The sequence below is a fragment of the Onychomys torridus genome, chromosome 23 (genome assembly GCF_903995425.1).
Source record: "Onychomys torridus chromosome 23, mOncTor1.1, whole genome shotgun sequence".
Taxonomy (NCBI): domain Eukaryota; kingdom Metazoa; phylum Chordata; class Mammalia; order Rodentia; family Cricetidae; genus Onychomys; species Onychomys torridus.
In genome coordinates, this window is record NC_050465.1 from 59,317,788 (window position 1) to 59,329,296 (window position 11,509).

The 11,509-nt window shown below is 52.6% G+C and overlaps 1 protein-coding gene across 4 annotated transcripts; it reads right to left on the bottom strand.

Annotated features, from left to right (window-relative positions):
• Window positions 1-451: 451 nt before the first annotated feature.
• Atg9a (autophagy related 9A) lies at window positions 452-11,336 on the bottom strand. Of its 4 annotated transcripts, none has more exons than XM_036173504.1 (16): window positions 11,167-11,336; window positions 10,157-10,211; window positions 9,634-9,765; window positions 9,464-9,507; window positions 8,552-8,616; window positions 7,065-7,226; window positions 6,797-6,938; window positions 5,380-6,128; window positions 5,144-5,297; window positions 4,858-5,037; window positions 4,218-4,466; window positions 3,849-4,027; window positions 3,626-3,743; window positions 2,288-2,510; window positions 1,984-2,129; window positions 452-1,502 (listed from the first exon to the last, which is right to left on the bottom strand). In XM_036173504.1, the coding sequence occupies exons 3-16, from the start codon at window positions 9,734-9,736 to the stop codon at window positions 1,497-1,499; spliced, it is 2,520 nt and encodes an 839-aa protein (XP_036029397.1). In that variant the 5' UTR covers window positions 9,737-9,765; window positions 10,157-10,211; window positions 11,167-11,336; the 3' UTR covers window positions 452-1,496. The 4 variants fall into 4 exon arrangements, with proteins under 4 accessions (XP_036029397.1, XP_036029399.1, XP_036029400.1 ...); XM_036173506.1 differs by having other exon boundaries at window positions 10,157-10,214; XM_036173507.1 differs by lacking the exon at window positions 11,167-11,336 and adding an exon at window positions 10,830-11,089.
• Window positions 11,337-11,509: the final 173 nt, after the last annotated feature.

An 11,509-nucleotide genomic window follows, 5' to 3' on the forward strand; every position in this document is an offset into this window, starting at 1 on the left:
ATCTATCCAGGGCTCCCATTGGCCAAGCGTGAGGAACGCACCCAGGGCTGAGAGCCGACTAGGTCACGTGTTCAGGGCGGGAAATCTGACCTGGAGTCTTACTGGAGACCTTGACCTCCACAGAATTGTCCCACAGAATCAGCGCCACCCACCTCCGCCCTTTAAATAGCCGTTACACTGTAGCCCAGCTGGTCTTGAACCTGCTTCAGTTCCTTTGTCTTAGCCTCCTAGTACTGGGATTTCAAGCATGAGCCAACAGGATGACTTTGTTTTTTTCAGTGCCAGAGATCGAACCCCAGAGCCTCAAGCTACTGAGGTACACTGGAAACAGCCTTTCTAGCTCTGTATCCCTGCCGTGCCACAGCTCTGCGGGTTTCCAGAGACTCCCGGCCAGGTCTCTTACAGTCCTAAGATCCCAGCTGCAGCTTGAGAAAAAGGAAGCACAACCCAATCAAAGTCCCTTCTTTATTAAGGGTTATCAAGCTGTATAGGGTTTCCCACCCTGTTCTGCTGTGGACAAGGACAGCAGAGTCCACCACCTTCGGCATAGTTTACCTCCCACAGTCGAGCAGAGCTGGGGAAGGGAGTGTGGGGAGGGTAGGAGCTGAACCCCAGCATGCAATGTCAAAGCCCTAGGCTAGGGTGAGTGAGTTCATTATCCCTTTATCCTCCTCTGGAGAAGTGAGGGATGCAGGGCAGAGCTCTCTTGCTGGGATATAGATGACTGAGGTCACAATCCTGCCCTGGCAGTCCCCTGATACAGTAAGCAGCAGTGGGGAGGGGGGGCCAGGAAGGCCTCACACTCCCAAGTGCCCACCCTAAAAGTCGGAGAGGGTAGTCAAGAATTTCCATCCTGTTCCTGCAATTTAGAAACCTCCCATCTTAGTGTCAAAAGATAGTGTGAGGGGAGCTGGGAGCTACGGCTCTCACCCCAACAAAAAGCAAGAAGCCAAACAGAAGGAGGCAGGCGAACAGAACAGGAGCAAGCAGCACACACATGCCAGTGATGTGGAGGGAGCAGGAGAGGTGAGCTGGCTGTAGCGCTGGGTGAGGACTGGGGGTGAGGTAAGGGCCACAGCCTGAGCTGCTCAGCTGTTCCAGATGGGTTGAGGGTTCGGGCCCTGCCTCCCCACTCCACAGTTGGCACAGGTTCTTCTGCTTGGCAGCTTCTGGGGTAGGAAGCCCTCTGGAGACTTGCAGGGGTGGATGCAAAGATGGCAGTACTGGGAGTGGGCTGGGGACCAGTTTCTAGCACCACACTCTGAGCCAAGGGAGTCCTGGGGATGAGGCTAGAGTCTCGCGTGTCCCTAGGCCTCAAACTCTTCTTGGGCTATGGCAAGCCCAGGGTTGGCACCTCCCTTGGCCACGCAGGGACACACAAACACCACACACGTGGGGCCAGGCAACACTCAGAGACCCCCTCTCGTGGCAGGCAGATGGTTGGCAGGGCAGCTGTTGCCTCCATCCTGGAGCATGGGGACCCTCTTCTACCTTGTCTATACCTGTGGAGAGAAAAGTGACTGGCAGTAGATAGTCTTCAGCTACCTTCTTGCCCTACAGGAGTCCAGACATAAAGGAAATCAAATGCTGGAAGCTTGGAAGAGTAAGCCTTGAACTTCAGAATTGTAAAAGGAAGGAAGGTTTTTTTTAAATTTATTTGTACATATGGTGTTTTGTCTGCATGTAAGTCTGTGAATCACTTATGTGCAGCGCCTATCTATGGAGGCCAGAAGGTATCTGATCCCCTGAGACTGGGGTTATAGATGGTTCTGAGCCACCATGTGGGTGCTGGAAATCCAACCTGGGTCTTCTGGAAGAGCCCCCAGTGTCCTTAACCATTGAGCCATCTCTCCAGCCCCAAGAAAGTGTATTCTGAAGGGAGTGGACAGCACTGAGTGGGAGACACTTTCCTCACAGGAGAAGCTGTGCTTGCCCCCCGGAAGTCACTACTGCTGGCAGCTGTTGTTGCTCTTGGGCCCTTACCTTGTGCACTTGAGGGGGCAGCTCATCCTCCGAGCCCTCCTCTGGCACGGGCTCCGGATGTCTTGATGCTGGCTGCCCATCTTCTGCCCATCCTCCCAGGGGCAGCCTGGAGAAGTGGGAGGGAGCACGGGCCACTGTGCCGGGATCTGTAGAGAGAAGCAAGAACACAAAGAGCAATGTGAAGGTTCGGGGGACTACTTGGAGGCTTAGTCTCCTTGGACGCCATCCCGTCGGTCTCCTTCCTTCTAAAGAACCACCCTTCTCTGAAATCTCTTTGCTCCGAGACTCCCAGTCAGATGGATACCTGTGATGCCCCCGTAGCGCCTCTGGAAGGCCCCGTGCAGGGCGGTGGTCTCGGGTGCTCCAGGCCGGGCTGCGGCACAGGGATAGCTGGCGGATCGGGGAATGGGTTGGGAGGCCCGGGCACCCTCTCCCCCCTCTTCAGGGGCACTCTCTCCACTCTCATCGCTCTCCCGGCGATGCCACACATGCCGCTCGGGCTCAGCCTGGGTCTGCTGCTTGTGGAGCTGAAGAAGTGGGTGGGGAGGGGCAATTAGTGGGGCCAGAAGGGAGTCTATCTGAAACAGCCGTGCCCACCCCAGCATCTTCCGTTCCCACTCACACACACAGCATCTAAGATGTTAGTAGTGTACAACAGATGGGAGATGCTCTATGGAGACCCCTGGAAAAGTCTCCTGCATAGCTCAGGTTGACCTTAAACTCAATGGGTCATTGAGAACGATCTTGAACTTCTGATCCTCCTGACTTTATCTCCCCCAGGATTACAAACATTTAGGTAGTGCTGGGGGTGAACTACCGGCCATGTACATGGAGTAAGCACTCTACTAAATGAGCTACACCCCCAGGCCTCATTTTACCCACTCTGATCATAGAACGTTCACAGAGGGTCTAAGTGCCAGGTACTGTTTTAGGTACACAGAACACAGTGGTGAACAAACAAAACTGGCACCCTTGTGGGGCTTGTACCCTAGTGGTGGTGGTTATGAGGCAGAATTGACCATAACCTATTAAATAAAGACACAGATGAATCTCAGCTAGCACCAGAGGCTATGGGGAAAACAAGGAAACCCAGGAGGCAGCTGTGTGTGAGAACTCAACATGAAGCAGCAGGGATGAGGCCAGCCTGGTCTACACAGTCAAGAGTTACACTGTTTTCAAAAGCCAAGACAAAAAGAAGAGGAGGGAGGAAGGAGAGGAGAAGAGAAGGAAAAAGATTCAGGAGGAGGAGGAGCTGGGCCTGAAGGCACAGGCCTGTAACCACAGCTACTTGAGAGCCATGGAAGGAGGAAGATGTCTAGGTAATTTAGTGAAAATGGTTTTCAGAATAGTAAGAAAAAAGAAGGCTGAGGATATAGTTCGGGGCTTGCCCAGCATGTCCAGGGCCCTGAGTTCAATCCTCAGTACTGACAAGATGACATTAGCTTCAAGAGAGTGGAGACAGGAAGCTTTTACTGAGAACCATTAGAAAGTCTTAGAGAGAAGAGGAGGAGAGAGGACTTCAGGAAACAGGACAACACTCTGGCTAAAGATGCCATGAAGAGGACATATGTGACCGTGGAGACTAGAGCAGGTGAGAGGCAGAGAAGGGCTGGAATCTGCTGTTGTTCAGCTGCCCACTCACCTGGTGCATATAGAGGGCATGAAGGCTCATCTCAGTGGACGCGTATTCTGACAGCACCAGGCTCTGCAGCTGTCCTTCCCACACACTGCTCCCGGAGCTGGCTGTCCTGGCATCCACTCTGTCCTCCCAGCACAGACAGACAGCAGTGTCAACAAGTTCAAGGTCTATACACGTTTCTGTGGGCTACTGCCATGCCCGCCCATCATGACCCACCTCCACTCACCCAGAGCCTGTCATGGTACTGGGAACCCGGCCTTGGGGAGCCTGGCCAGGTTGTAGCGGGGAGAAGGAGCGAAGGGCAGAAGCAACTTCAGCCCTGTGCCTGGAGCCCTGCAGGTCTCTGGAAAGTGGGGGTCCCCGGCAGGATGAGCCAGCTACCACATTTGCAATAAGGCTCAGTGGCTATGAAAGAAAGGGAGGAGCAGTATTCTCAGGGCAGGGTGAGGCCTCTCATGCCCCAGACCTCAGGATCCAGTGGCCCAGAATGAACAGACAGAGGAACCTCCCACCCTGTCACCCTGTGTCCCGTGCTCATTGCCCTCCCTCGCTGGAATCCATCATGCCCGCCATCACCCAGGCCCTAGATACACACCTCAGACTCAGACTGTAAGGACTGAATGGACGTGAAAAGGGCATTCTCAGGGAGCAGACCACCTTGGGCAAGGCCGGCAGCGGCTCCATCTCGCTGAACCTGCTCCTTGAGGAAGCCCAGGAAAGCTGTGCTCTCACGAGGTGGCTGCCAGCCGGGATTAGTGATGGCGAAGTGCATGAGTGACAGCTCAGTCTTCCCATCCTCAGCCTGCTGGTACACCGAGGCCTCGGTCTGCCCTCCAGACAGCCACTGTGCAAGGGAGAAGGCCATAAGCAGGCCTGAGTGCTTACAGGAACCCTTCGCGGGTTTTTTTGGTTTCTTTTTGGTTTTTTTTTTTTCCTCCCTGCTGGGAAGAGGCCCTGGCCCTGGAGGACCGTGACTGCACTGCATTGTCATATCTATCCAGAAACCGTGATGCCCACCCCAGGAGTGGCCACACACTGGGTCAGTCACTTGTCCTGTACTTTTCTCAAGGGAGCATGGCTGACGGTTCAAATCAAGGCTGGAATCCAGGGATGCCCACCGGCTCGACTACCTTCTTGTGGTTTGCTGACTTAGAAACGATAGCTTTTTGCAGTTTTCCCAAGGTTACTATGAGCCAATGTTGTCCCTGGCCATCTGCCCTGACCTCCCCTCGTACCTGAGGATGACCATGCTGGCGAACATCCATCTGAGCAAAGGAGCAGGTGTCTCCAACGCCAACAACCTCCACTGTGAAGTTGCGGAAGAAGTCTATGATCTCTAGAGCACGTGGACGTAGGCAGAAAATGAGAATCAGGGGTGTGACAATGGGACTCAGCAACTCCTCCAAGATGAACACCTAAAAGGGAGGGGGACTCAGGTCACAAGCAAGCAGGAGAAAGCCCAGCCCTTATCACCAAGACACCAGTCAGTCTCTAGCAGGCCCTAACTCCAACTCCACTCACTGCCTTGTACTGGAAGAGCTGGGCAAACTCGTCCCGGGTCTGCGAGCGGTGGGCATTACCCTGCCAGTGGTCAGGCATGTAGTGGATGTGAGCGAGGATCACTCGGAGCAGCTGCTCAGGGCAGAACACCATGTGCTGGTCTGGGATGAAGGACCTAGTAGGATCAGGTTCGTGGTAAGACATAGGCCTTTCCCAGAATGCCACTCTGCTGACTCCCACCCATTGCCCTGGCACACCTGCACACGGTCACTGTGACTCCCAGAAGTGTGACGGTAGTGAGGACATGTTCCACAGCTAACACGTCTTCATCGTAGATAGTGAGAGCAATCAGCACAGCCAGGATCGAGCCGGCGAAGAAAGCACCATTCTTGGCCAGCAGAGTCAGGAGCGGCGACAGGAAGCAATTCATGTACTTGGAGGCAGGCTTGTAGCCACGGTTGAGGCGGGACTGCAGCTCGTGTTCCAGCTCATTGAAGTGGCGGAGGTAGCAGCGGCCATACAGTGACCAGCAACGTGCTCCCAGGGCCCCCGGCTCTCTCTTCAGCACCTCGGCATAGCTGAAGAAGGCGTAGAGGATCTGCCAGATGAGGATGAGGGGGCACAGCAGGAAGTTGGCGATGCCAATCCACAGGATGCGGTTGCTGAGGCGCTGGGCCAGCTCTAACCGTTGCCCTCCACGTTTGTACTCAGCCTTGAGGCTCCATTCGTTGAGAAACAAGGAGCCAGGTCCCCAGAAGAGGATCAGCTCAAAGTTGTACTTGAGACCACGCGTGAAAAAGACAACCTCTCCGAGGCCAGGCAGGCGGAAGCGCAGAGGCAGGAGGGACTTGTTCACCAGCGCCACCATGTAGTTCTGGAAACGCAGGATGCGATGGTAGATGTCCAACTCTGTCAGCTCACGCTTGTGGATGCAGATCTGATGCTCCTTCTGTGTCTGCACAATCCGGGCCTGCACTTCCTGCCATGTGCAATATGGAAGGGCCGACTGCAGGGTGGGGGGGGACCAAAGATAGAGCATAGGAGATGTTACCCAGATCTAAGTCATGTGCTTAGATGGGAGAGAAGCTTCCTAACCTGCTGTTTTAGTTCAGCTCTGGAATGCCCCTCAAAGGCCCATGTGTTAAGGGCTGGGTCCCTGGCCAGGGATACTACTAGCAAGAGGTAGAATGCTCAAGAGGTAGGTCTAGAGGGATTAAATTAGGTCATGGGGACTGCTCTTGGATGAGATCATTGGGACTTTGGGTCCATGCCATCCTGCCTTTCTCTTAACTTCCTGGCTACCATGATGTGAACAGGCTTCCTCTGTCAAGTATGCTGGCCATGACATGTCATGTGATGTGCTCTTGCCATGACATGTGATGTGCTCTTGCCATGACATGTGATGTGCTCTTGCTGTGACATGTCATGCGCTCTTGCCATGATTTACTGTCTCACTACAGGCAAAGAAACTGGACCAACCAACTATAGATTCATATCTCCAAAATGGAGCCCAAATCAATCCTCATTGATTATAGCAGATATCTTTTCACATTAACAGAACGTTGACTACCATACCTGCCAGCGACAGCTATGGACATGGGATGCTCAAGATACACCTCATCCTTCCTAAGATGTCCTAGGCTATGTTGCTAACGGCCCAACTTCCGGGCTTACCATGGGGATACGTAGAGCATGCAGGTAGAAGGAGTGGATCTCCCAATAGCAGCAAATGTTATAGATGAACTTGATAAGCCGGTGGATCCAGAAGACACCAGCAATGACCAGGATGGTAATGAGCGAGCCATTTTCCTGAATCCTGGTAGGGAAAAAGGAAAGGAGGTGGGGTCCTTGAGGTTAGAGTCTTAGCAACATGGAGTCGCCGCCTCGTACTCTTCTACTTTCTATTCACTGGCGGCGTCTCAGGGCCCGCATGCATCCTTACCTGGCACTACAGACTTGGGCGGGCAAAAAGGCATCTGGCAGAGTGACCTTGACAGGTTCAGTAGGATGAAGACTGTGGTTCACCATCTTGTTGGCAAATAGGATGTCGTAGTCCACACAACTAACCAGGAAGGTGGTGAAGGCAACCACAAAGAGGAACTGCCTGGGAAGTTGAAGAGAAGGGATGCCGGCCAAGAGTCAGAGAGGTACCAGTGAGATAAAGTGGAACAAGCAAGGAGCCTAGAAACCACTGAACAAGATGGGAAGTTAGAGGGGCTGGAGAACTCCTAATGGGCCCTGTGTTAGCATTTAGACATCTGTACTGGCCTGCCCTTAGGGTCCTGACAGGCTATACCTCAGCTGCAGCCACTAAGAGGACCTCCTGTGCATTCACTAGGTTTCCTTATAAAAGGCGGGCCTTGCCCACCTCCCATCCCCAGGGAAAGGTCCCTGCCCACTTCTTTGCCCTTTCTCTCTGCCCTTCCCCTCAATAAACCTCCTACGTGGGCCCTGTTGTGTGATGTGACTCCTTCTTGCCTTTTTAAATACAACACTGTGCCTACTGCTCAATCTCACAAGACCTTTTAGGCACAAATTGGCTGTTGGCTCCTATATTTTACTCTTAGGTTCAGGTACCATAGAAGCATCAAGCTTACTTTTGCATCATTGGACTTGATCCTCAGAGGTTTTATGATTATGGCCCATGGTCTCTAGCTTTTGTGTGTGTGTGTGTGTGTGTGTGTGTGTGTGTGTGTGTGGCAGGGTTTCTTTGTGTAACAGTCTTGGCTGTCCTGGAACTTGTTTTGTAGGCCAGGCTGGCCTCGAACTCAGAGATCCACCTGCCTCTGCCTCCCAAGTGCTGGGCTTGAAGGTGTGAGGAGCTACCAGTGCCCGGCTAGTGAACTCATTCTTATCATTAAGAAAAACAACAAAAGAACTCCCATTCAGCTGGGCATGCTGACTCACACCTTTAATCCCCAACTCAAGTAGGCAAATATCTGAGCTTACCCAGCCTAGTCTACAAAGGGTGTTCCAGCATAGCCAGAGATACATGAAGCAGTCCTGTCTCAAACAAACAAACAAACAAACAAACAAACTCTCCCTTCCTAACTCCTCCCCCTCTGGCAACACCAAACTATTTCTCCCCACTTAAAAGGCTTTCCACCCTGGCAGCAGAGCTAATGTGTAGTCAGACAGAATACAGGCTCTTTCCTAAGACCCCTGACTGAACCACATACATCCTCCTACAGACTTGAGAGAATGATTCGTAAGTTCTTGTCATGAAAGAGATAGAACCTGGGAAGCCCTTCTTGCAAGAGGTGAGGCTATATATAGGATTTGATACTATCCCTGGTCCTTGGCGGTAAAGGTTTGCAGAATTGGGGGCCTAGGATTGAATTGCACTGGCAGGTATGGCCAGGTGTGAGCAAACGGGAAGACCAGGATAAGGATTCCTTTACCACAGCACCCATCCCTTTGCTTACTTACATGAGTTCAAAAATCTCTCCAATGAGCATACATGTGAAGCCATTCTTCTGATGTAGATTATAAACGTGTAAGTGTTAAGAACAAATGGCCGGTAAGCACAGACACTTAAGAACACAAGACTTGGATGTCCTCACACTCCCAAGCAGAAGTCCTGGGTCTATAACTTTCTGGAGTGTGATCTTTAACAAGTCATTTCCCTAAGCTTTGTCCATAGTAGCAAATTAATAGTAGCCATAATTACCTTTCAGGATTATTAATAGGAAAATGCATTCACAAAGTATTTAACACAGAATTGACAGAATCAAAAGACATTATTACCATTAACAATCCTATTAGAAAGGTTTCCTTATAAATTAAGATCCTTAGAAAAGTTCTTCATTGCTGGCGGTGGTGGTGTGGTGGTGCACGCCTTTAATCCCAGCACTCGGGAGGCAGAACCAGGTGGATCTCTGTGAGCTCAAGGCTAGCCTGGTCTACAGAGCGAGATCCAGGACAGGCTCCAAAACTACAGAGAAACCTTGTCTCAAAAAACCAAAAACAAAAAAAAAAGGGGGGGGGGAGTTCTTCATAAATGAACACAAGTGCATATAGTTCTCAGTAAATACGAGGTATCTTTTTTTTTTCAAGACTGGGGGTTCTCTGTGTAGCCTTGACTGTCTTGGAACTCATTTTGTAGACCAAGCTGGCCTTGAACTCATAGAGATCTACCTGCTTCTGCCTCCCAAGTGGGATTAAAGGCGTGTACCACCACCGCCCTGCTGTATCATTACTTTAAACAATCGTTATTTCAGAATGAGTTTCATTTCCCCTTCCATGGACTGGAGTGGAACTCATCCCCATTTCCCATCAGGGACCTAGCTCGGAGGAAGGCTAAAAGGTCCCAGAGCTCCAACACAGAGACACAAAGGATATTCGAGAGAAGAAGAGGTCAAGGTTTTCGATGTGGTGCCAAGGTGCTGTGGACAAAGAAGCAGAAACGTCGTATTCCTAAAGTAACTAGTCCCCTGCCACCCGCCCCCTCAGGGTTCCTCCAGTAACTTTCACCCATGCCCCTGCTCTGGCTGTCATGTCCCTAAACTCACATTTGCTCCCCTCTGCCACGTGTACCAGCAGGTCCTCTTCCCCTGGGGGTGAATCGCTGTAGGAGGCCTCTAGGCGCTGGTATTCAGTGTCGAACTGTGCCATCACCGCGGCCTCCTGTCCACCTTGTTAATCTGCAGTTGGTGAAGAAAAGAACCTATATCAGATTCAGGCACTAGCTACAAGCTATCCTGCCCACTAGGCCAGAAGGAGTGAGAAAGAATACTCAGGATTTGTCTTTACCACTAACTTCCTTGGCTCAGAAGCAGAGCAGGGATAATAACCCAAGAACAGTAAGCTTGGGACTTGAGGGGGCCTTAATTCTGGTCATCCATTCCCAGAACCTTTATTGGGCGGCTACTGTGCCAGAATCTGACCCTTTGGTGTGGGGTGAACTGTTTCATTTTTTGTCCAATCAAGAGAAAGTTTCCTCCCCTGCCCCTCCTGGAAACCCTGATCTCTCCAGAGACTAACAGTTTGAAACATTTTTGTAAACAAATGGTGAAGATAAGCACATAACCCTACCAGCTCCATGGACAGTTTCTGCTCCACGCCAGTCCTGGATGCCCTGGTTGGACAGCTGCTGGAGGAAAAGGTGTCAGGCCTCAAAGAGCCCATTGGGACAGAAGGGAATCCAACTCTCCCACCCACCCAAGCCCCACTAAGAGGAAGGCAGAGAAAGGCAATGGGCAAGAGGCAGCCTTCCCTGTTGTGGCCGACTTCTCCCGGATGTTCTATGTAGGACCATTCATCTACTTCTAGGATACCCAGGAATAACAACTCTCCTGCCCTGTGGAGACTAAGTCAGTACAGGTCAGAGTCTATACAGCCCTTCGGGACTGATTTACCTTTGGTCCACCTCAACTTCAGAAACCAGATATGCTTTTCAGAGTCCAGAAAACCCCAGTGAGAGTCTTCTCAAGATTTTTCTGGTTCCCTAGCATCAGAGACCCTTCTGCTTCCCTAGCATCAGAGACCTAGGCAGGCATGGCTTCTGGATGGGAAATTTCCAATCTATGTAGACTCCAGATCCCAGCTGAATAAGTGGGTTCTCTAGGTGCCTAGAGCCAGGTGGGGTCAAGGATATGGTATACTCCCAGTTGGTGAACACTCTGGGGACAGTGGATCTTGGTCCGACCTGGTCCCAGAGCGAATCCCTCGGTTAGTGAAAGCCCTGTGCCTCAGGAAACACACTCACCTGGTCAGTGTAGCCCCAGCCCCCATGGATCTCCCCAGGAAGGGCCTGTGCTCAGGGGTGTTTGCGGATGGTGAAACGGTCGAGCCAGACCTACAGCTGATATCCCTGATGGGCTGGGATGCCTCCCCAAACCCAGCCACCAAGACCTGAGCACAGCGCGCCCCAGGGTCGCCCGGCCCCAGGCCGGGGGCTAGGCTCCCAACAGCGGACAGCCCGGCGCGCGGCCCCGGCGCACGCGCGCTCCCCTGGCCGCGCGCGCCCTCTATCAAAACATTCTGGCTGCGCGCCCCCGGCCCGCCCGCGGCTCCCCTTCCCCCGTTACGCATCGCGAACTCACTTGGGGCTCTGTGGGCACCCCCGGCCAGCTTGGGCCTGGGCCTGAGGATTCCAGTTACCAGTCTCGCGTGTCACCGCAGGAACCGCGACCCGGGCGATTCCAGAAGCCCGGTCTGTTCTGCTGGGCTCGGCCAGACCTGGAGCGCTAGGCCCTCCGTCTGTCATTCACTGTCACCCGCAGCCAGTCTGGCCAATGAACAAAGTGGGTGGAGACATGGTGGCCAATTCTTGGCTCAGGGGGCAGGGCGAAGGGTTGGAGGCGGGTCTTGTAGAGCAAAGGACCAATAGTGAGCTCTACGTGGTGCAGGGCTGGGCTACCAGCGCCTCTGTGTGTCCCCTTCGCC

Bases quoted from the DNA above. Each gene is read 5' to 3' on its own strand.
- Atg9a (XM_036173504.1), bottom strand. From the start codon at position 9,736: ATGGCACAGTTCGACACTGAATACCAGCGCCTAGAGGCCTCCTACAGC. The intron at 4,028-4,217 runs GTGTGTATCTAG...TTTCTTTCATAG, and splicing joins CCTTACAGTCTGAGTCTGAG to CCACTGAGCCTTATTGCAAA. The intron at 3,744-3,848 runs GTGAGTGGAGGT...CTGGGAGGACAG, and splicing joins AGTACCATGACAGGCTCTGG to AGTGGATGCCAGGACAGCCA.